The sequence below is a fragment of the Homarus americanus genome, unplaced genomic scaffold (genome assembly GCF_018991925.1).
Source record: "Homarus americanus isolate GMGI-L3 unplaced genomic scaffold, GMGI_Hamer_2.0 scaffold50564, whole genome shotgun sequence".
NCBI lineage: Eukaryota > Metazoa > Arthropoda > Malacostraca > Decapoda > Nephropidae > Homarus > Homarus americanus.
Window position 1 is genome coordinate 5,107,455 of NW_024715014.1, and position 25,492 is coordinate 5,132,946.

At 38.4% G+C, this 25,492-nt stretch overlaps 2 protein-coding genes across 9 annotated transcripts in view; both read left to right on the plus strand.

Moving 5' to 3' along the window:
- The first annotated feature begins 490 nt into the window (after window positions 1–490).
- Window positions 491–5,601, plus strand: LOC121853950. Of its 2 annotated transcripts, none has more exons than XM_042348355.1 (4): window positions 491–553; window positions 3,384–3,592; window positions 4,130–4,336; window positions 4,491–5,601. In XM_042348355.1, exons 2-4 carry the CDS (start codon window positions 3,385–3,387, stop codon window positions 4,871–4,873), a joined length of 798 nt encoding a protein of 265 aa, XP_042204289.1. In that variant the 5' UTR covers window positions 491–553; window position 3,384; the 3' UTR covers window positions 4,874–5,601. The 2 variants fall into 2 exon arrangements, with proteins under 2 accessions (XP_042204289.1, XP_042204284.1); XM_042348350.1 differs by lacking the exon at window positions 491–553 and adding an exon at window positions 591–611.
- A 5,707-nt stretch (window positions 5,602–11,308) lies between these two features.
- The window catches only part of LOC121853966 (phosphorylase b kinase gamma catalytic chain, skeletal muscle/heart isoform-like), a 38,619-nt gene continuing 24,435 nt past the window's right edge, over window positions 11,309–25,492 (plus strand). Inside the window, exons 1-6 of one of the 7 annotated variants that reach the window (XM_042348384.1) lie at window positions 11,309–11,415; window positions 12,874–13,023; window positions 13,467–13,595; window positions 14,940–15,060; window positions 16,433–16,596; window positions 21,799–21,889. In XM_042348384.1, coding sequence (XP_042204318.1) covers window positions 12,900–13,023; window positions 13,467–13,595; window positions 14,940–15,060; window positions 16,433–16,596; window positions 21,799–21,889 — 629 coding nt within the window. In that variant the 5' untranslated portion in view covers window positions 11,309–11,415; window positions 12,874–12,899. Of the gene's footprint in view, window positions 11,416–11,531; window positions 11,713–11,871; window positions 12,117–12,873; window positions 13,024–13,466; window positions 13,596–14,939; window positions 15,061–16,432; window positions 16,597–21,798; window positions 21,890–25,492 lie in introns of those variants that run through there. The other 6 variants (XM_042348368.1, XM_042348390.1, XM_042348373.1 and 3 more) reach the window with 6 other exon arrangements.

A 25,492-nucleotide genomic window follows, 5' to 3' on the forward strand; every position in this document is an offset into this window, starting at 1 on the left:
GGGGTGGTAGTGGTGGTGGTGGTGAGGCAGGTAGATAGTGGGGTGGTGGGGTGGTGGTGAGGCAGGTAGATAGTGGGGTGGTAGTGGTGAGGCAGGTAGATAGTGGGGTGGTGGTGGTGGTGGTGGGGAGGTAGATAGTGGGGTGGTAGTGGTGAGGCAGGTAGATAGTGGGGTGGTGGTGGTGAGGCAGGTAGATAGTGGGGTGGTGGTGGTGGTGAGGCAGGTAGATAGGTGGTGGTGGTGGTGGTGAGGCAGGTAGATAGGGGGTGGTGGTGGTGGTGGTGGGAGGCAGGTAGATAGTGGGGTGGGTGGTGGTGGTGGTGAGGCAGGTAGATAGTGGGGTGGTGGTGGTGGTGGTGGTGAGGCAGGTAGATAGTGGGGTGGTGGTGGTGGTGGTGGTGGTGAGGCAGGTCGATACCGGGGTGGTGGTGGTGGTGGTGGTGGTGGTGGTAGTAGTGGTGTAGGGGCGGCAAGGTTATAGGGAGGTGGGGCCCAGTATATAAAGGACCGGGGAGGTGTGTTGGGTGCACACTTCCTCTCTCCCAGCCACTAGGTAGGTAACAGTCTACACGTCCGTCCGTCCCACTAGGGTTGAGCCATCCTAACATGAGGTGAATTGTTTGTGACCCTGTGAAGTGAAGTGATATATTCCAAGTTTAGGTTACCTAAACTTTATGCGTTACTAAGCGTTGTTACTGGAGATCAAAATCGGATTTATTATGTAGCTGTTCTTGTCGAGTCCTCTGTGTGGCTTCAGTACCTACAATGTGGGCAAAGTTGTAGCAAGACATGGAACGAGTGAAATAACATGGGTGAAAGTGATACTGGCTGCCCGTACCCTTACTACGATCTTCACTACTTAATGTTAACCTTATGTATGGTTAACATTTGGTCCTCAACTTTTCTAAAAACTTCTAAAAAAAAATCACTATTGTAGGAAGAAAGATTCCGTCTTAAAAAATGGTACTGATTCTACTTACAGAATTTCCATCCTAGCTTTAAGCCTCCCTCTTGACATACATACATCCCTTAACAATTTCATGACAGACTAGGACACATTCTCTGGCATATACACAACTCAGTTCTGTTCATGGTAGGCACGAAAAACATCTCCTGGGAGACAAAAAAAACATCGACCCCTGCTGACAGCCGCTCCATGACGCCCAGTTACTGGTGGTAGTTGTGTTCAGTGGTCTGCCACACACTTTCATGGAAACTTAGCCTGCAGCCAAAAACGATTTCACTAAATAGCTGAAGTGAACCTAGAAGCTTACTGTGTCTGTCTCCCACTTTGTCTGTACTTGTGTGTGTGTGTGTCCACTGAGGGTTTAACTGCTCAAGTTGTTCAGGGTGTATGTACTGTACAGTCAGGGTCATAAGTTCGTGTGCAGCAGTGAAACTGTATCACGGGAACTTACTGTACATACTCTGGTGCGAGTGGACGGTTTTATCTCAATTAGGGTGGAACTGCTGCACACGAACTTTTGACCCTGATGTACAGTATATGTACAGTCAACAAAATAATGTCTTCACCCTGGGTCAGACCGCCTTCGTAACGATCACCGACTGTGGCTATATTTAGTTGGTAAGGTTGGTAGTTCTGATTATGTGATTCTTTGTGTAACCAGTACGATGTATTCTGTATATCACGTATAGTTAATAGAGTACAGAGAAATTAACAGGAATACATATAAAATCAGTGTTGTTCAGAATTCTTGGTCAGGTATGTACAGTTAAGGTGCAGAAAATTTTGTTGTTGACTGTACGTGTTTCCTTAATTAGTATTCTGTACCTCCAGCCTGTGACTTCCTTATAACCGTCTTGAAGACTCGTGCCAATTATATTTTACAGCATCAACCTTTGTACCATACAGACGTGTTTTGTCCTGCAGTCAACACACTCACTCTGTATAGTGTTTACGAGTCATTTGCTGCCCGAAGGTTACCGAACCCTTGTTCCTACGTTCCTTTGCATATTCACACGCTATATCAATGAGAGTGAAAGCAAATTTACTAACCCAGTGAGTGGGGAGAGTGAGAGGCGAAGAGGTGTATGACAAACCGACTAAGCAAAGGTCTGAATGGACAGTTAGGCTGAGTGAGAGTGTGAGGCAACCAGCAGCGTGACGAGTCAAGCCAACGGGGCTTTGAGAGTGAGAGTAGCCTGTTGAAATATAGCACTATAAATAGACGGTAATATTTACATAATGTGCAGAGAACGTAAATTTTTGCGGTGGTGAGACTTAGTTGGTATGGGCGGCAGCCCCGACCAGACGTTCCTACTGTCCCCAGGCTATGTGGGGGATAGCAGAAGGTAGAAGGAGAGGAGGGGTACCAGACCTGGCAGCTGACAGTTATATTTATTATACAGTTGGTAGTCTGTTTAAGGTATTTTACCTTTCTCATACACTTTTAACTTTCTAGAAATACATACTTTAAAAAGTCTTCATATATTAATTTGCAATCAACAATATTCATCGTGGCTGTAGTACAAGCAACCAAGATAACAAGAACCAGTATGTAGCGAGACTGATCAAACTTAATGCTAACATCGTATTGAGAACAGCTCATTTTAATGATTAATCTTTTAACCCGCATTATTTTGTATTGATGAACAAGAAGCTAACTATAAATTCCTGCACGTGAGAGACAGGGAACCGCGACATGTTGCATCAACACGTGTAAAGTAACCTTGATACTTTCTAGTTTCATTACGTAGCGCGAACTCGTGTAGGTGATGACACTACATGAAGATGAAACAGCAGGTTCCGGTAGGTTAGTCTCGACAGGCGCAGGGTGAGTTGCTGGTGACCGTGTGGGCTCTCTCTCTCTCTCTCTCTCTCTCTCTCTCTCTCTCTCTCTCTCTCTCTCCAATAGCTGAAACAATACTATCTTTCGGCACTGTACAGCTGCCCTCCCACACTCACACTTTCTTCACTTAGATCGCTACGTAATCCTGTTGAAGTCTCTTCATCAAATTCTTTCATGAATTTTGTGATGAGTCGATGAATCATTTTCTTAATGACTTCATTTTGAGGGATGTGTAATGCGTTTGTTACTGAATTGGAATTATATATATATATATATATATATATATATATATATATATATATATATATATATATATATATATATATATATATATATATATATATACGTATATATATATGTGTGTGTGTGTGAGTGTGAGAATAGGCCTAATAATACTCTTCATTTAATATAGACTTATCAATGAGAGTACCTGATTTGTGTGTGTGTGTGATTCTCTCCCATTTACTCACACATAACAAGTTTATAAGTTAATATTCCACGTATCAGGCGGTTCTTTGTAGTTATTCCATTAATAAAGGCCATATCCTATTCTCTTTCATGTGCTCCTGGCAGAATGCGCCTCTTGCTGGTGTTCGCAGTGGTTGTAGCTGCAGCTGCAGCTCAAATCAATCAAAGAAGACCCGGCCAAACTAACAATCGCGTGCATAACAACCAAAGACCACACAATCAACAACCCCAGAATCAACAACAACCCCCACAAAAGGCAGACAGTCAAAAAGGCACACTCCTGTCCCTCCCTGAACCCCAACTCTGTGCTTCCCGTAAGTGTAACTGCATCATGTTATCAGTATGGAGCGAGACCCACTCCACTATAATCACAGGTCCAGCCTTAACTCTCACCGCCAATCACCAATCAACTTGGCGCGTGAGACACTATAAGGATGGATCCACATCAACGCAACATTGTTGGTAACATGTTGCTTAAAATATGCCTTTATTGCTAGAAAGAAATGTGACTTAATCACTTATTTCACATCAGTCAGTTTACTTGACATTTCTGTTGGCGACAATGTTGCAAACCTTTTCGCGTAATTTTCACAGCATTATTAATAACGCAGTTACCAACACAGGTTACCGACAACGAAGGGTTTGTATTGATCCACCTTTACTGTACTGTACTGTATATCATCCCCCGAAACTTTGATAAGGAGGAAAAAAGTATGGCGATGTTGATGGTGGTTGTCACAACAGTCGGTGTTGGAACTGTTTGTAACCAACTGCAGTAAGTAGTGCAAGAGAAAAATTTCAACAAATGACCTCTGCGGTGTACCTCACCTAACCTAACTCCTCTCCCCCAGGACCTAAGCAGTGGAATTTCAACGGACACAATTACTTCTTCTCGTGGGACAATGAGGGAGAAGGTTTCTACGAGCTCGCAGGAGAAACCCAAGGCAGAAAGGTAAACTGGTTGGAAGCTCGTAACGAATGTCGACGCCGCTGTATGGACGCCGTCAGCATGGAGACAGAAGCCGAGAACAACATGATATTCCAGTTCATACAAGACCGTAAGTAACACACAGGTATACTGTCTTGTCTTATTCTGCTTATATATTTATCAGGATAATTCACAAGTATATAAAATATATAGTTTAAAAACAGTCTCCTATTCTAAGAATGTTATAAGCTTTTACAAGGTACACTGAGTGTTTACTTTTTCAGGTAACCTCTCTTACATCTGGACATCTGGTCGCCTGTGTGACTTCACTGGGTGTTCTGAACGAAAAGACCTTCATCCTATCAACATTTATGGTTGGTTCTGGTCCAACACCAACACCAAGATGGCCCCCACTAACTCCACTCCCCCTGGCTGGGCCGCTCAGCCGTGGAGCCCCGCGGGCCACACTGGCGGACCCCAGCCTGACAACGCTGAGTATGATATCAACCAGACGTCCGAGTCCTGCCTGGGCGTCCTAAATAATATTTACAAAGATGGCATTAAGTGGCACGATATTGCGTGCTACCACAAGAAGCCATTTGTGTGTGAAGACAGTGATGCCCTTCTGGACTATGTTAAAGGAACCAACCCAACTATCATTTTGTAAGCTGCTGACAGCGATACTCCATTGTTTACCTTGTCACGAGAGACACACGGCAATGTAACGATTAATCAAAAACTAAGAAACGACAGCCAAATTCAAAAGACCGAATTGAAGCGTTTTTAAATAACTATTCCAAACTATGTAAAATTTACTGCAACTTATTAATGTCACTCTGTTAGGTTTAGTGAACCTAAGCTTCACCGCCAGTGAGAAATTTATCAACGTGATGTATTTTGTGGCTGTATGACAACTAGAGTAATACAGTAGCTTGTAACTTACAATCCATACAAAGCTTTTGGAGATATATGTCTGTCAGTTGCATGTGCCATTCACAAAATTTTGTATTTATCGAAAAAAGGTAATATATATATATATATATATATATATATATATATATATATATATATATATATATATATATATATATATATACGGTATAGCCCAAAAGTGAAGAGAGTGACTTGGTGACAATCTACAGAGCCTTTTCACCTAATGGATGATGAATTCATCAAGTGATTAAAACCCATCTACTGTACAGTAGTAGATTACGCTTTCATCTAGTAGGTGACGCTATCAACTAGTAGGTGAAACATTAATAAGGTGGTTGTTCCATAAGACCAATGTTGTTGAAGTAGTTTGCTCTTCTTTACTGTCCTGAACACTAGTATTTATTATGTGATACAATACAATATTACTATAATTATGTTGTGTACAATAAAACAAGTTATATATCACCATTTTATAATCCAGACTAGAGGAAAGATACAACAGCGTAACACCCGTCTCCACGTCGCCTTTATTTTAACAACACCGAGCGTTCATTACCTGGGTGTAGTTCACCTGTACAGTATCAATGGACCATGATTCATTTAATGAAATACAAACTGACAGCCAATTCTAATCTCTGGTCAAATTTAAGAACAAGTGAGAAGACGCAGTTTATATATGTGTAATATGCACACTGGGACGGTAGCTACATGTAGGCCCAGTTGTTAGTAAAGAAGCTCCACTTATTTTAGAAGAAAAAACAAGTTTTCTGACTAAGGTTAAGGGATGCTAAAACATTAACAGTTATAACAAGAAAACGCATCCACACATTGATCAAAGTATGTACAGTCGGCCACAAGAATAAGTATAAACCTACGGTCATGTTTGAGACAAAATATCTGGTGTTTATATTACAAGTAATATATTGTATCCAATGGTAGTAAACTTGTTGCCGAATGGGATTGCAGTTTTTACGGGCGTTAGCCCACCCGGGCACAGGCCATTTTATGACCCACATCAAGGTCTGGTGGGCGAAAATATAATAATAATAATAATAATAATAATAATAATAATAATAATAATAATAATAATAATAATAATAGAGCCATAAATAAATATAAAAATTAACAAAAATATCAATAGTGAGAACTGATGTGTACTGTATGTTATGTTTTCAACTTTTACTTTTTCCTCTTCACCACTGATCGGCTCGTTAGCCACTTGGGCGATCGGTCACGTCTCTGATTACTTTTCCTTTTCTTTTATCCTCTCCACCAAATGATCGGTTCGTTAGCTGAGTTTCATCATGCGTCTGGATGCACAGTTTCAACGTTACCAGATCATTTTCGAACCTTACAGCTACAGTGTGTATACTTATTCTTGTGGCCGACTGTACAATATATGATGAAAATATTTAAGAAGCTGATAACATATTGTGTAGCTGGGAATTGATCGTAATATTTACAGTTGTTTCAAGCGACAAAGGTACATAGGTTACTTTTCATCCTCCCGTGTGTCTAGGATAACGCAAAGATATAGCAAAGGATTTTAACCAAACTCTGATCAAGTAAGGCATATGAGAATAAGATCTCAAACAACCAAGAAAATCAACAATTTGCCTTAACTGTCTAGAGTTGTGAGCATCTCGAACTTTGTTGTGGCGCGGCAGGGAATTTGGCCACCATTTGAGACATCTTTATCACTGTGTTGCAAGAATAAATATCATGGAAGTGATGAAAGCAGGTAATGAGTAATAAACAGTTCAGATTGTACATTTGTCTGAAAAAAAGCATGCCGGAAATGCTGTTTTCATATCTGAAAAAAAAGCGAAATGTTGTATAAAATGTGTAGGCTACTCCTGTAATATCATCTACACGGTAGACTGCACGTAATGAATATTAAACGAATAACAAAAGCGTTCTATTGGATAAATCTGAATTATTTATAATGTACAGTCTCGTTCAAGATCCTTCGAACACTGCTGGAGACAGCTGGCAACTCAAGGCCGTTTGTTTACTATAGTATGCAGTACAAATTAGAAATGAATGTAAAGGTGATCGGTGATTGGCTCATTAGTTCCCTGTTACTTAATTAATGGTTGGCTTTTTGTTTTGTTTCGTATTATATTATCCTTCATACTATAGTGAACAAACGTCCTTGAGTTGCCACCTGTCTCCAGCAGTGTTCGAAGGATCTTGAACGAGACTGCATACATGCACTAAGTAATTCTAACATATGTTTATAGTCCCTAAAAAACACGAAATTCATAAATCAACGCAGAAATTCCTAATTGTAAGGAAATATTGTTTAAAACAATGCTTTAGCCATACCTGCAATTCATGTATGTAAACAGTAGTTGATTATTATTATGCTCTAATATAAACTTTCATAATATATGTGATGTGATACTTGGTTGGGACGGTTGCAATCTATCATAACTAGTGATGTGCATAAAAAGATTGATAAGGGGTTACTAATTGAAAATTCCAAATACAAAAGATAACATTTCTTGAAGCCAGCTGCGACTGCGACACCCAGAATCTGATGCAAGCGAACTAGAAATGTTATGATATTTTCTCAAATAAATCAGGATTATTTTCTATAGTTAAAGATAAATTATGTGTTATATTTGACAATTTTCATTCACCAAAGGTAAAGGAACCCTATTGTGTTGAGCTTCAACTAGAACCGGAGAGTTATTATATAATGTGAAAAATGTGTTTCGGTTTTCAATTCCTCGTCAATTAACCGGTTTTCATCACAGTTTGCACATAAAAAATGGATAGAAAACTTTCTCTAAAGCCAACATAAACACGAATAACATTTCACTAAAGTACTTTGGTCAACCACACACACGCCAGCAGTAGCAACGCTTTAGTAACTTTGTAACCTTTGGATAATGTTTTTTTTTCATATTTATGTGACGTCATAGCGTTTATGCCGCATTCCTGATTGGTCCATTTCTGAAGCATTATTGACGTAGTGGTGTTTTTGTTTAGGTACGATACACCTGTTGGTTATGCGCCAAGTTGTGTGGTAAAATACACCCCTTGCCCGTCTATAGGTAGTAGGTAGTAAGCAGCTACCAAACAGGGAGGTACTACTGCCTGGGAAGATATTGGAAGCATAATGTGTTGTCTAATGGTAGACCCTGCTGCTATATGTGACGAAGTCCCAGGTTGCTGATCTGACTTTCTGCCTCAGTTACACACAATTGCAGGGTCTCAATTGTTTCTCTTACTTTGACAACACAACATACATATATTGTTTCTCACTCTTGATTTTTTCACTTTTGCATTTCTTTATGGTTCTTTATTATTATTATTTTTATTATTATTATTATTAGTATTAGTAGTAGTAGTAGTAGTAGTAGAAGTAGTAGTAGTAGTAGTCAAAATTCACTTAAGCTCACGGCAGCCCTCACGGACCACATAATAGCCCAGAACGCAACAGGGGAGGTGGACACCAGTAAAGTAAACAAGAATCGTAGGTCCATTACGACAGAAAGACAGCTCTGCCAAAGTGATAAGCTGCAGCAACTGTTGCCGCAGGTACCAGAAAATCTGAAAAAAAAAGTAGCTATAGCACAGGAGGTGGGCGCCTCGAACTGGTTAACTACATTCCCGATAAGGGCAAATGGTTTCAGTCTCAATAAACAAGAATTTACAGATGCCATTGCTCTAAAGTACAGTTGGCCAGTAGAAAGTTTGCCCTCCCAATGCTTGTGTGGCTCTTCCTATGACGTCAATCACGCCATGGTGTGCAAGAAAGGGGGCTTCATATGCATGAGGCATGACGAAGTAAGGGACCTCACAGCAAATATGTTGAAGGAAATCTGCCAGGATGTCATGGTAGAACCGACCCTCCTTCCTTTGGATGGTGAGATCTTCCAACATAGGACTTCAAACACATCTAACGAAGCCCGTGTTGACGTCAGTGCTCGAGGATTCTGGACGCGGGGACAGCAAGCTTTCTTCGACATCAGGATTTTTTATCCCATGGCCGCATGTCACCATAACCTAGCTCTCGATGCTGCACATAGGAGGAACGAGAACGACAAGATAAGGGCATATGGGGAGAGAATTCAAAACGTTGACCAAGGCAGCTTCACTCCTCTAGTGTTCACAACCTCTGGTGGGATGGGACAAAGTGCAAGATGTTTCTACGCCAGACTCGCGGAGGTGATCTCCGAACAGAAGCAGCAGCCCAGAAGTTATGTTACAGCCTGGATGAGATGTCGACTGTCCTTCTCTCTCCTTCGGTTGGCTTTGCTCTGCCTCAGGGGAACGAGAGCTTATGCCCCTACTCCGACAACTGCTGCAGATATTGACTATGAGGCTACAGTCACTGAATGCCGCATAGATCTGCGGCTCAACTAATTCAACACAGATAGGATAGCTACTCTTGTATTAGGATATTCAATATTAAGGTAATAAAATGGCGGCGAAGGTGTGGCTATTGGGGGAGGCTGGAGGCCACGTTAAAAAAAAAAAAAAGACGCTCGCCCCACAAGGGGTCACAGCTTAAGGTTGAAGGGCCACAAGTCCAGAAAACTGTGAGGACAAACTTTTTCGGATTATGAATTGTAAACACTTAGAACAACCTGCCAGAGTGTTGTGACGGCACCGAGTGTGAGCTCTTTCAAGACCAGACTTGACCAACACTGGAGCAGGTTCAGGTATATTCGGGAGCCGGTACATGCCCAGTACTTGCCAACAGAGCATGACAGAGACGTGACCGACCGCCCAAGCGGCTAACGAGCCGATCAGTGGTGAAGAAGATAAAGGTAAAAGTAAATTAATACCAGTGAAAATAAACGCCCGGAAAGATGAACACCAGTAAGGGTGAACGCCAGTGAAAATAAAACCCCATTGAAAATGAATGCTGCTAAAGATGAACGCCAGTAATGATGAACACCAGTGAAAATAAACGCCAGTGAAAATGAACGCTACTGAAGATGAACGCCAGTAAAGATGAACGCCAGTGAAAATAAACGCCAGTGAAATTAAACGCCAGTGAAAATGAATGTCATTAAAGATGAACGCCAGTGGAAATGTCGCTCGTAAAGGCGAACGTCAGGGAAAGTAAACGTCAGGGAAAATCCTCGCCAGTAAAGATAAACGTCAGTGAAAATAAACGCTAGTAGATATGAACGCTAGTAAGGGCTGGAGCTGGCAGACGCTCGCCGGTGACAGTTCAAGATTGATGTGAGGGCAAACTTTTACAGAGTGAGAGTTATGAACTCTTGGAACAATCTGCCAGTAAGTTCATCCAAGACCTAGTACTGGCGAACAGAGACGTGGCCGACCGCCCAAGAGGCTAACGAACCTATCAGTGGCGAAGAAGATAAAGGAAAAAGTAAAAAGTAATAAACAAATCGTCAAAGCTAAGGTTCATAAAAGAGTCCCTGCAGCCTACCCTGTCATGGTGCATCCAAGAGTACTGAAGAGAGTAGTTCAACGAGCTTGCTGAGCCCCTTTAGGTCCTGCTATGTAAAGAAGATAAAAAAATAACAGCGAATACGATAAGTTATCCCTGCCATAGGAGTTTGATAGGATGTTAAGAGAGCGTCGGAACTCTGAACCAGTCGCTCTTGTAGCAGCAGAGGCGGATCCAGGAATATCAAAAGGGGGGGGTGGTGCATGGCGAGCAAAGCGAGCATTTTGAGACCATTTTGAAGCCATGTGCACCTGATATTAGGAGATATTTTGATTTCAGTAGTAATTACTTTTTACTATACAAAAATGCCCGAGTACAATATTTCATTAAAGAATAAGTATTGTTGTTTTCTGATGAAAAGGGGGGTCCGGACCCCATGGACCCCTTTGAGCAGAGGAAGGAGGGTGTTGCCTGTGCAATAGGGGGTGTAAGCCAACAAATATTCGTAGAGAGTTAACAGTTAATTATGTATTAAACCAGCATTAGGTGGAATCCACTGAAAATGTGTATTAAGGAAATTCTCACAAGGTATTTCTGTTAAAAAAATAATGGGTTAAGTCAATACTTGAAGACAATAAAAAACAATGCACTCACACACACACACACACACATATATATATATATATATATATATATATATATATATATATATATATATATATATATATATATATATATATATATATATATATATATATATATATATATATATGAGTACATTGTTTTGTTACACCGATGGCGAGTTGCAAGAGACCAAAACAATTATGCAACTGAACGAAATTCATAAACCCTGATAGACTGTGACTCATTTATGCTACTGTACCTAATTCTCTTCATTTGTAAGTATAACAGACTTCAGAGTAGAGAGTATACATTTATGCGTAATGTATTTCAACAAATTTCTGTTTATGTAAAGATGAATTAACGACTATCACATTTCCTGCACTGGTGTGTACTAAACAATGTGCTAAAGAATGTTAGTGTGTGAAGGGCGCGAGGTGGAGTAGGTCAGATGCCTCAAGGTGAACTGTGGGGTAATGAAACTGTTTTAGTGGTCATACTTTATTGGTAACTCACTGATCAACCAACAACATACTGACGTTTCTATGTTGAGAAGATAGACAAAGTAAAGCAGGGTGTGTTTAAAATAGATGTGTACAGTTTATAGATTGAGGAATGTGTGCTCCTGGTGTTTGGTGTACAGTACTCCATTATGAGGTCCAGCTACATCACACTGGATGAATAGGTAGGACAGGGAACGGTAAATATTCGAAAGAGGTCGACCATGGACTCTAATAACAAAAATAGAGGTAATAGTGGAGCAGTCATTAGCACCCGAAGACATTTGTATAAGGCAGTGGATATATTGCTGTGATCGGCTAAGTTTCTACTACCGCTATTTTACCGTGAGTGCGCGCTGATTGGCTAATCGTCCGTTACTGGCGAACAACGCGAGAGCGATATGTGACCGTATCTCTGACGGCATTTGACATTTATTTGCCGTGAGTCGATCGTTATGTGGCTATACACATACCTACAGGTAACCAGAAGGAGTTGTTTGATTTTGTTAATTTTTTCCACATGTTCTCATCATTATAAAAGATGCAACATTTACTATGTTAGAACCTACTAGAACCTGACCTAACCAACCAAAGAAACCTACCTAACCATACCTAACTTCCTAGCCAAGGGGCGGACCCCTTGTCATATTAAACAGAAAGTACTTAGCCAATGAACTTGCACTCACGGTAAAATAGCATTATTGGGACTGAGCCGGTCAAGGCAAAATATCCACTATGTTATATAGTTGGTACATTTTCCACACCTGTTGTTTGGAAGATATTAAATAATAAATATGGTAAATTTGTAAAAGTGCCCCCCCTTATCCCCAGTGGGAACTGAGGGTTTGGGGATAGGGAAAATCACAAAAAACTGATTTCTGATAATAATTAATGTCAAAATCGTTCCAAACACTAGGAACTGAAGACTGGTTAAGTCTGTTTTATGGCCTGGCTAAATTGTGGATCACCTGCACAGAAGTTCAAGACCAACAAACTCTTAGCTCTTATCTTTGGCAAGTGACACAACTATTACCTCCTCTTTTAGGAGGTGGAGATGAGTCAAGAGACATCCTATTTTTAGTTTTCTGGAAGGGCCCCTGAACCTTTGGGTCACAAGCCCACAAGCTTGGTGACTTTTGGAGCAGGTGGTAACTTGAGAGAAAAATGTTTTAATTGTCCATCAATAATAAAAAAAAAAAAAATCTGTGCCTAATTTAATGTTTTCCTTTTTTATAGCATAGTCTTCTTCACAAGCTGTAAACATGGCAGTTGATGATGATGGAGATGTGCTACCTGATCGTGATGCAGCAAAAGGATTTTATGCCAAATATGAACCAAAGGAGGTTTTGGGACGAGGCGGCTGTTCAGTTGTACGCCGCTGTATTGGTATGTAATTAAAATAAAATTCATCTGAAATAAGGTTATATATACAGTAAACAATGCCTAGTGTAAGGTAAAGCAACCTTGAGACATAAATAACTACAGTACAATATCATTCTGTATGCATTGAATTCAAATAAACTACCCTCTACTGTATTAAAATATAATACAATAGATTAACATTTGCAGTACAGTATTAGCACATTACTGTACCTTAATTCCTAGTGATGACTTACTAATTTGAAGGGGTGGTAACCTCCAACTCTCCTCCATAATGGTACATGACCACACATTTGCCCATACATAATGCTTCATAAAAATCTATGCTCTCAGATAATTTTAATCAATGGGACTTAAATGTAAAGTTGAATTTATGCATGTGGCATGTTTCATACATACAAATAAAAGTTAGATAGATACAACTCATTTAAGTGTTATTTTGCTTACAGAGAAGGAAACCGGCCAACAATTTGCTGCCAAGATTATAGACTTGAGTGACTCCTCTGATGAGGGAGTGCACGAAGCAACTATTCGTGAAATAGATGTTTTGCGCATGGTGGCTGGGCATCCATACATCAGTAAGTAATGGACCTTATTTTCTATTATACATCTTGTCTGTGTTATTAGCTTTAATTTGTATCAGTTGCCCAATGTATGCAAAAGTTTGTAACGACGGATAGATCATGAAATTCCAATACTATATATAAACCAAGCAGGAATTGGGGGAATCAGACTCCTCTCTCCACCCTTGAGGATTTTGAAGTAATCTGGAACAGGATGGGTTTACTGTGTTTTACTGTTCAACTGTAACCAGTATAAGATGTGGATTGTGAATCATGAATGTTTTGAAGTGACAGTAGTGACTTTCAGCTTTCAGTCTTGCTCAGACTGATATCCACCTTTTTGTAGGAGGCTCTGATTGTATTGGGCAGCATAGATTTTTTTCTCTTTTAAACTGTATGGGGTCCTGGGAATCGTTGGATGTCGAATCATTTATATGTTGAGTATACATAAGTTGTCCAATCCATGCTTGATAATTATCAAATAGAAATTGAAAATCAAACCCTACTTTCAGTCCCTGTTGTGTTTACGGTAATGTGAAAATACAGTACAATACTACTTTGAGCTACAGATTCTAATGAAAGAATTTGAAAATTTGCTCAAACATATTGGGGTTGTTATTAGACTGATGTACTGTAAGATAATTGATATTACTGTAATAGTATTATTTATTTATTTATTTAATTTTTTAATTTTACCATCTTTTGGAACTGATAAGGGACACATTTTTCACTGGCATCTAATTTTTAATATTGTATTTCATAATTTCATGTTTAACTACCACCTCTTGGAGTTGTTTTATGGCCTAAAATGCTATACTGTACTATTTTATGTGATAACCCGGTAACATTCCAATTTGTATGGCTTATTATCCAGAGGCGGGTCCAGAAATATCAAAGGGGGTTCCAAGAAGAAGTTGTGGGTGGGGGAACATGGCGAGTACAGTGAGCTCACCCACTCAACCAGCTGAAGGGTTTGGGGGGCAAAGTGGCCCCACCCCCCTCCTGCCCCGCTGAAAATTTTTTTTAAATCTGACCACTATCGCGGGCATTTTGAGGTCTTGTGCACTTGATGCTAGGAGGTATTCTGAGGTCAATAATGATTACTTTTTACTATACAAAAATGCTTCAGTACAATACTGTATTAAAAAAAATTGGAATTTTCTGGGGGTGGGGGTCTGGACCCCCTGGATCTGCCCTTATTGTCATTATTTTGTTTGATCTCTACACCTATAATTCCACCTATAACAGGATGCATTTCTTTGATGCATATTTCTTTGTTGCATACATACAGTACAGGTACAGTTATAGAGAACTATGAGGTGTGTTATATAAAAACTAATGTATTAATTTACTTTCCAGTTGAACTTCATGATGTATTTGAATCATCAACCTTCATATTCTTGGTTTTTGAACTTTGTGAGCATGGCGAGTTATTTGACCACCTTACAACAGTTGTTACTCTTTCTGAGAAAAAAACTAAGTAAGTACTGGATGATTTATTGTTGTTATCTTTCTAAATTGTACAGTATATCCAAATGATAAAATGTTTTTTCTTGTGAATTCCTTGTTCCACTCTGAAGAAGTGGGTTGGTAATAGGAAGGGCATTTGGCCATAAAATCTACTTCTAATTTGCATGATGGCATCCTTGTCACCAGAGCTGTGTCTTCTCCTGGTATCTAATGCATTTTATGAGTTGGCTTGCTGCCTCTACAGAGTGTACTGAGTGAGCATTTTAACCATCTAATTTCATACATATATGTGCTTGTGTCACATTTTTGGGCCTCAAAAAGTTTCATAAGTAGGAATGCATCTCAACTTTTATAATGGAAGTATATTGGAAAAATGGTTTTGCTTAACGGAATTTCGTTTTACGGAAACATTTTCAGGAACGGAACCATTCTGTAACCCGGAGGATGCCTGTATTGTATCTTGTCATTTGTTTATACTTTTCTCTTAAATTAAGGGATTTTAAATGTATACAAGGACTTAGGCTATGCTATAGTGGGATTTTAAAATGCTCATAGGGTATTTGTTTTGACTTAAGTACATTTTTTACTTAAAGAGCATCTGTAAGAACGGAACTCATATGTAACGGACTGTCTGTACTTTCAATTTGATATCTTAAAATTTTTCTCAATTTCTAGCTTTTTATATTTTTTGGCCATGTAATGTTATTTAGAATTTAATTGGTAGATATGGAACATTCAAGGTTTTTCTGTGTTGGGGAAGAAGGAAGAGAGGTATTGTATTATAACTAATTTGAATTCTTGATAACTAATTGACATCACTTAGGGAAATGACTTAGAAATATGATACAGTCATAGGGTTAAGGTTCATTCCAAATTAAAGTTTCTAGTTTATTATTTTAAAGATGTAATATATTGTTTGATTACCCTTGTTGAAGCAGAATCTCATCCTGTAACGATACTGAAGCAACTACACGTGGCTTGTTAAGCACTGAATGAAAAATGTGAATTGAGAACATCCTCATTCTTAGCAAGTTTTGCCACATGGTTATTTTTTTTAATGGTTTTAAGCCCAAATTTTCACTCGGAGATTTGCAGAAATTTTTGTCCACATTATAGAAAGTATCAATAAAACATTGAGAAAAAGAGAGGCTGGAAGGAACTTTTAATCACTGTTAACTGGCAGTAGTATCAGTATCCAAGTATGTAAAAGCATACTAGTGTAATTTGGAAAGATTGATTAATCACTCTTATAAATTGTATGTACAGTACAGTATATTCTTTTGAAACTTGAGATCACTGCAGTCTCTTGAATTATTTGACTTAGTCGGGGATGTGTGTGACAAGTACTACTGTATGTATATTGTACTCTTTTTTTTTTTCAGATTAATCATGAGGCAGCTTTTTGAGGCGCTTGCTCATGTACACGGTAAAGGCATTGCACATCGAGATCTTAAGCCTGAGAATATTCTTTTAGATGATAACTACAACATCAAGCTCACTGACTTTGGCTTTGCAAAAGTACTGCAACCAGGAGAAACATTAACAGGTGTGTAATACAGTATTAGGTATTTTATTTACAGTACAAGAGTGGTTTAGTTATGGAATACATAGATATTTGTGACTTTGAAGTTTTTAGGTTTGTAGCTCATTATTCCACACAAGTAGAGATATCCTAATGACTTATGGCATGCATGTAGATATATGCTACCATACCAGTAAAGTTGTATTAATATACAGTAGTAAAATTCTCCTCATTCATTTGATACAAAGGGTTAAGTAACTCCCCTTCCCCATGCTATATTGTGTTCAGGCTTCTTTGTTCGCTGGCATCGATGAGCTGTAAGTTATATGTACCGTATGTTTAGATGATAATAAGTACCTTGATTACATGAAACAGGACTCTGGGTTATATAAAGCTTACTCTTTATTGTTTACCTTTAGCTTTCATACAGTGTATATGAATCTTCTTGATGTCTTTACACTTGAGCAAAATGATGCTATACCTATTATTGATCAGGTTGTAGCTGATCATTTTCCTGTATTTGATCAGCAGGTACAGTATATCACATACCGTAATGGTGTAAACACGGTGTTAATTTTATTGCGTTACATACAGTAGTTGTGCCTGACTACCTTGGAACCTCTGTGGGTTAGATTGAAGAATATATGACTACAGTTTTCAGTCCTGTTAGTTACATCACAGACACAAAACCTAACTGCCTGTAGTTGGTGTTGTTTAGTTGGCCAACACCCAAGTTTCATTTGAATTGGGTTAATTTTGATGAAGTGGCAACTCATCCAGAACTGGAGCTCCATCCCAAGATGAAACTGGTGTCTTTCATGTGCATTATGAGATGTTAAGAGGTCTCATTCCTTTCAAAATTGATAGCTTAATTAAATAATGAATAAACTTATCATTAGCTTGTTTTAAATTTTTGTAAATATACAATATTAAATATATTATGTGTATCCTGTAAAAAAAAGTAAAAAAATATGATTAATAATAATAATTATTTATGTTGTGCATGTGCTTCATCTCCCTCCCCCCTCCCAGACACTCTCTCACTCACTCACAGAGAGAGAGAGACTCAGTTTATTGCAATATGAACCTTATTCTGTAGTAAAGTATACATATCAAGGACAAAATATTTATAGAAGAAAAGCTGTAAAAAATAATAATATTTTGTTAAGTAATGGTTGCATAAATTTTGCTGTTCTGATTAGCGCACCTACTGTAGGTGACTACAGATTATTAATTTTTTACTTCTAGGTGCAAAAGACATTTGTACATACTGAATGATGGCACTAGGACTGCTTGTTGAAAGGCCAGACAAACTATCACTTATGCTAGAAGGGCCAGGGACACTGGGAGAGGCATCAGGAGGCACTACGTGGTGCAATCTCCTTGTACTTTTTACGTTCTCCCACCCCTCCACCTTGGCCAGCAATATGAAGCGTGGTTCAAAACTCTCACAACACTGTTATGAATAAATTAAGTCATTGTAATACATGAAAAGTCAGCACAGGTCACGAGAAACTGTGTGGGAAATGTGGGTCAATGTTATATCCTGGGTCCTTTAAACACAAAAGTAAGACTGGTGTGGTGACCTTACAGTGCATTCTACGTAGTTGCCAGTGTGTGCTGACATTGCAAAATGTGCGTCTTGCGTATCTAGCATTCATACGCAGACAAAAAATTATTTAATTTTAATTTTTAACCTCGTACTCAATTTTTACATATGAAAACCCCTAGAATGTTAAGTTGCCCAGTATTAGAGATATATTTCTCTGTATTACAAGAGATACCTGGCTCTGTGTTACAAGAGATACCTGGCTCTGTATTACAAACGATACCTGGCTCTGTATTACAAGAGATACCTGGCTCTGTATTACAAACGATACCTGGCTCTGTATTACAAGAGATACCTGGCTCTGTATTACAAGAGATACCTGGCTCTGTATTACAAGAGATACCTGGCTCTGTATTACAAACGATACCTGGCTCTGTGTTACAAGAGATACCTGGCTCTGTATTACAAGAGATACCTGGCTCTGTATTACAAGAGATACCTGGCTCTGTATTACAAACGATACCTGGCTCTGTATTACAAGAGATACCTGGCTCTGTATTACAAGAGATACCTGGCTCTGTATTACAAACGATACCTGGCTCTGTATTACAAGAGATACCTGGCTCTGTATTACAAACGATACCTGGCTCTGTATTACAAGAGATACCTGGCTCTGTATTACAAACGATACCTGGCTCTGTATTACAAGTGTTGCCTGGCTGTGGGCTCTGTAAGAATAAAGGATTTCAGAAGGTAAACTGTGTCAGTGAATTTTCAGGAAAAAAAATCAGTCAGGCCAGTGGACAACACCCATACCAGCCTTCTAAGATTGAGGGATTAAGGTGTAGTTGGAAAAGTAGGTGTTCAGATAGAAATTCATTGTTGTTGCCAATGTGTAACAAGAGGGTTCTGTTATGAGCCATTAGAGAGCTAGTGTCTACACCTGCAATTTGTTTGACTCTTTCATAAAATGGTATTCCGGGATTCAGTTCCCCAATTTTTGTATTTATCCATAATTAAAGGCTATTATATACTGAAAAGTAATGCTATTAAAATGAGGTAAAAGAATATTCTGGTTTGACCTAATTTGTCAGGCTGCTCTTGTTATCGTGCTAGCTAATTTTGGGGCTTTGTCATCACACTAAGCCCCCATTTGATAGCTGAGAGCTAATTTTACAATTGCCCATCCATTTCAATAGAACACTTGCCCCTAGAACAGAGTTTTGAGGCAGTGATAATTTTTAAAGACAGGAAGTCTAATTGAAGCCAAGTTACCCAGACAGTATCTTGCACCACCACTACAGGCTGCTAATGAAACATAGGCAGTTAAAAAGGATGAAATACATTAGGTTAAGCAAACTGAAATGAGAATGGTTTGATGTATGTATATTTTAATGTGATACTAAGAGATAGGAAACCCTTTTCAGAGTTAAGAGGATGGCTGGGTATTGAGAGTGTTGACAAGGTTTTGCTTAAAGGTTGGTTGAGATGATTTGGTCATATGGATGAAAAGATGTGTGAGTTTGAATGTAGAAGGGTGGATAGTTATGGGTAGGACAAGAATGACATGGGGAGAGATAAGAACCTGCCATTAGGTAATCATGGCTAACCCACACAAGCATGGAAAATGCCTGCAATGTGGTAATGATGATAATGATAATTCATCTGGACACTTATGGTTATGGAAATACTGTACTGTACTATATTAGATAAGTGATGGCTATCCAACCTTCTTATATGCATCCACATCTTCTAAACTAACATGCAAGGCTTATGGGATCTTGCAGATGACATCACTCAACCCATCTCTGAGGGACAATGTCACATCCATGGTTCATGGGCCCTGGATTTTTTTTTTTTTATGGAAGTAGTATTTGGATAGCACCATAGAACAGTATATATGGCAAGGGAGAGTTAAAGGGCCGATAATCTTTCTCATCCTGTTCCCTTACACTTGAATTAATCTGAGGTGAGTGTCTGTCTAATCAATGGAAAATATGTGGTATTTAGTCATCACTCTTCTACCTGGCTCTCAGAAGGGAACCGCCTGATTAAGTTCATCAAGCTAGAGAAGATGGATTGTTACTGAAAACCTATTTTGTTGTTGAGCTCCGAGTGTGGTAACTCAGTTACTGGGTCCTCCCTCCTCCCTTGGGTTCCAGGTTAGTCACCAGAAAACTAAAGCAAGATAAAGTGTTGGTCTTGATATGAAACAATGCAGTCAGCAGCAGTGGCACACAATGTTGACTTGGTATATCAGAACCTGTAATATACACAGGTAAATCACTGTAAACAATTTTCACCTCTGGGTTAGAAACCCGACACCCAGAGATTAAAATTGTTTATGTTGACTTGGTAGATTGATTTTAAATAACTCCTGTCTCCAGAGGGCAGCCTCTGCTTTTATTCTTCCTTTTCTGATGGTGGTGTTTTCAACAAGGTTGAATGAATAATTGTAATATCAACCTCCCAGCTGTCCATTGGGCAGGAAAGGAAAGTGAAGAGAACCTAATAGGCATGACTAATTGTTAGGGACGGTGTGGACACAGTACACTGTATACTAAGCCTTCGTTATTCATGGAAGCTGTGTGGCTAGCACTGTACTCGATCACTGTCAGTTCCTCATCTTGTATAGTTAGGTATACATTTACAGCGGGATAAACCGGGAGTGTCCTAGGATTGAAAGAGGGTAAGCACTGTATCTACTTGACTACCACACTCCATATCATCAACATACATGCGGCGTGCCACACAGCTCAGAGGCCCAGCGACCTGGTATACACATCTGGAACACCACTTACAGCCAGTGGTGAAGGCCAGGCAAGCAAATGATGCCTCTTTAACAGCAGGAGCCAGTGACCAAGGAGCCCAATGGGAGAATGAGGTGCTTCCTCACTTTTCTTTTGGTCTCCACCCACATACTCGTATTGTTTGGGAATTCAACAGCCAACTATCCTAGCTGGTCAAGAGAATCTGTGCCCACTCTTGCCCAAGCCACCAGGTGCAAAACAGGGTCAAAACACCTCCAGTGTACTGATCCACCACATGGAAGCTCAGCAATAGCCCAACTTTTCACCAATAATAGATTAATAAATTAATTTACAGTGATGAAAAGAAAGACAATGGGCAGCTTGATGACTAAAATCCCCAAATTGAATAACAGTAATTATTGCTGCTGACAGTTTATGGTCTTTGCTGGAAAATAGGATTTCAGGTTCAGTCCACTATACTGTAGTGGAAGTTTGAGATCATAAAGCATGGGAACACTGACCAAAGGAATACTTCTTATGTTGATAAATAAAAACATACAGTAGCTTTTAATGAAAGAAATTGATTACTGTATAATTATGATGGTAGAGATATTGTGAGTGTCTCTTAATGCATTTAAGGTATATACACACCCAGTAACTCATTTGACTTTTGAATTTAGGATTAACATCATGGGTCCAGTTGAATTTATGGTCTGCACACTTTGTGTGTCAAATGAGTTACAGTAAACTGACCCATGAATGTAATTTAGTTTTCTTTTACTTGCATTATAATAAAAGGACTTTAGAGTTGTTCTTTTTAACTCATTTGGAGATGTTATGAAGTATGCACTTTGAAAAGCCAAAGAGTGATATTCTTTTTCACGTTTTTACTGAATGGCAAATGTAAGATGTAGTTGTGGTATACAGAACTGTGTGGAACACCGGGCTACCTAGCGCCAGAGTTGCTACGATGCAATATGATGGAGGGGGCTCCTGGATATGCTCACCAAGTTGACTTGTGAGTATAGGGAAGCTGGTTGTTCAGTACGATGAATTTTTATTTAGATTTAAAAATGTGCTTATTTCAGATTCACTATAAATAATATTTGTAAGTAAATGCCTTCTAGATATAATATAAGAATTCATCTGATTCTGATGTTAATCCCCAAAATTATATACAGAAATGTTGAGAAGAAATGAAAAAGGGCATATCACAATATGTACAGACTATGCAATGTTCTAATTTGCATTGAAATAAGAACCAAACATTCATGAATATTAAGTCATTTAATAAATCTTTTCATCAACACTGGTAATTCAGTACACTTGTCAGAGGAGTCACTGTTATGACAATAACTTAGTAATCTTAGAGAATTAAGAATAATACTGTACCAGCCAGAAACCAAGCTGTATATTGTGCAGGAGTATGAAATTTTATTCTGTACTGTATTTGGTAATTTGGATGAGCGTACAGTATACTGTATCGGGTAAACTTAATTGTAAAAAAAAAGGATATACCCCGTACTGTATTTAGGTTGCAAACTGATCAAATCTCTTCATAGATAAAATGATTAGTAAACATCCTTTGTGTTGCCTCCTTCTATTCATAGAGTGACACTTCCATGACAAGAGTGGTTAGCCAGATCATAGTGAATGATATTCTACACACTTTTTCTGCCATCTCATAACTTGAGAATGCAGTGTCAAAATTCTTGTTGACAAGGTTATTAATCTGTCTTGATTGCCCCAATTATTAAATACAGTAACTGGTGACAGTGAACCTATTCACTGAAGTTCATAGTTAATCATCAGATTTAATTAATGTGTTTGGAAGATTGATTGAGATAAGTTGGTAGGTATCTCTCGCAAATTTTCTAGTGTTCCCTATCAAGGTTTGTCAATAAGGTAAGATGTGACAAATTATAATAATCACAGTTTATGTGCACTGATGCATGTTATTACCAAAATTGTCTCATTTAAAGTTCTTGCATGGGGTGTTTTTAATCGTGAGCATTTTTCATCATTGCATGATGTGAGGCCTAGCTTAATCTGTAATACTGTACATATTGATCTTATCCTTATAAATTTGTTGTCACATTGCCATGAATGTAGCAATATTTATTGTCTCCAAGTGAGGCCTTTCTTATTTGATTTGCATGATGTAAGTAGGTGGGTTTGGATATTAAAGTCAAGGTATTACAGTATCATTTTATATACAGTATGACCCCTGAAGTATTGGGAAAGAGAGCATTCTGGATTTGTAAATTCTCTGGTTACAGTATCTGAACAGTTCAAGCCCTACTTATGCCCCACCCCCCTTAAAACTATGACACATTTCTATCTTGAAGTTCTTAAGGTAAATTACAGACTGATTCAGTGATACTTAGCTATTAGGTACTTTTTTTCCAAAAATTACATACGGTACAATATTGTTTTATTTCTTACAAATAAATTATTTTTCATAAATTATTTAGAATGAGTAAGATACAATGTGCATATTAAATTTTGCAGAAAGGTGATTTGTTATTTATAAGTAGTAATAAAAAATATGTGCTTAACAAAAAAAAATTCTGCTACACAAAATTTAACATTTATAATTCTTGAAATGTCTCACTGACTTTATGATACCTCCTTCACTGAGGCAACCAGACAGGTTGCTGTCTTGACATAATTTTACATAAACTGCATCTACATTATTAAATAAATATTTTAAGAAAGCCCGGGAAGTTAATTGTGGGGTCCAAGGCTGGGGGTGAAGGCTTTCAAAATCAACTGCAGACACTTGTAAAGTGACTTCAGCTTCATCACCATCTCCAGAGTGGCAGGATCATCATCACTGGATTTGCCTTGAATTGTTGAGGCATAAAATAGGTGGTGATGAGAACTTGGTGGCGGTGTTTAATAAACTCGTGGTAACATTGCCTATAGGGTTCCACCAAATTGTCTAACTATGCACTGAATTCGTCACTGTGTTGCAGGCTGGGCTCAGCGCTCATTAAAGAATCCTTGAGTTCTTCAACGTTGCTGATAACTTGCATCACCTGCTGCTAAGTTGTGCCTCCCTCAGTCTGCTCTGGTACTGCCATGCCACCAACACTGATTAGGCTTGTTTTATTTTGAAGTTAAATTATATACTGTATCATATTTTGTTTTGTTATTTAATACTGTATGTTATATTATTTATGATGAAACATACACCACAATAGGCTGATCATATGATTATACGAGAATATAATAATGAAAAATAAAAGTCAACTGATGATTGAGGCAACAGCCAGTTCCCCCCACCACCTCCAGCACGTTAGATCTTGTGCCATCTCTTGCTGACATCGGAAACTATAAAATCAGTTCTATTTAAGTCAGAAACACCTTTTTCTTTTCTTCTTTTTACCAAAATAATCCTTAATAGTTTATCAAAAAGTTTGGTAAAGTAAATATACGGGAGTACAGTATTTAAAAAACAAAAGATCTACATGATACGGGCGTGCAAGGTGCATACATACAGCGGTTACAAGGGAGAAGGAACAAGCGACCCTAGTGCGGGGGGTGGGGTGACCACATCAATCCTCCTCCATCACCACACCCTGCATTTTCCACTCTCTTCTCCACCTACTATCTATACCGTCTGCAATTGTTTAAGTAAATAAGAACAAGAATAAGAGATAACATATGAGAAATCATGTAAAGAAGTAAAAAGAAAAATTGAGAGAAAGAAATATTAAATACAAAATAGAGATGAGATGAAACATTATGTTTGTAGGAAAAAGTAAATTTCTCCTCATTCTGGCATGTAACTGACCTGACCTGATGTAATATCGGGTCACCCATTGTATATAAAATTCTCTCATTTGTGGTAAAGGTGGGTTGAAGGATTTGGGGTCTCATATTACTGACCTGATGCATGTTGGGGTAGGGAATTATTGGGTCTCATGACCTGAAGATACCTTGAATAAAGATGAAAGTAATATACTGTATGTTTTTTTTTTATGAATTAAACAATATGAATTTAGAAAGAATCTGAAATAACCATGCAGTTCTGAAGTCAATTATTATTATAGGAATATATTATGAAATAGATTAAGATGAATTAATTATAGGAATAAAATCTGAATTATATTAAGATACAAAACTATGTTTGGGTGCATAGGACAGCGTGCAATTTCACAATAATTCACATATTATTCAGGTTCATTTGGTGCTGGGTTAATAAAACATGATTGACAAATAATAAATTTTCCCCCCAAAATCCAACACTCAATCCCAGATGGGCTATTGTGGTCTCTTGTTTACAGAACATAGCAATATCAGCTGATCGTTCCTGCTCTCCCGAACAATGTTGCCACCACTCATTAATTCTCAAACACAGGATTTTTTGGTAATTTGAGTGATCCATAGCCTCCTTTTTGTCAAATTAACCTAAATAAGCAAAAGATCACTAAATTAATACGACAATATACCACTACCCGCGTGACCTACAACTATGGTCACATTTCAACCAATTGTGTAATCAATAACCGTGCACGCGAAACCCACGTAAAATGAGACCCCACTGTGTGTGTGTCTGTGTGTGCGTGTGTTTTATATATATATATATATATATATATATATATATATATATATA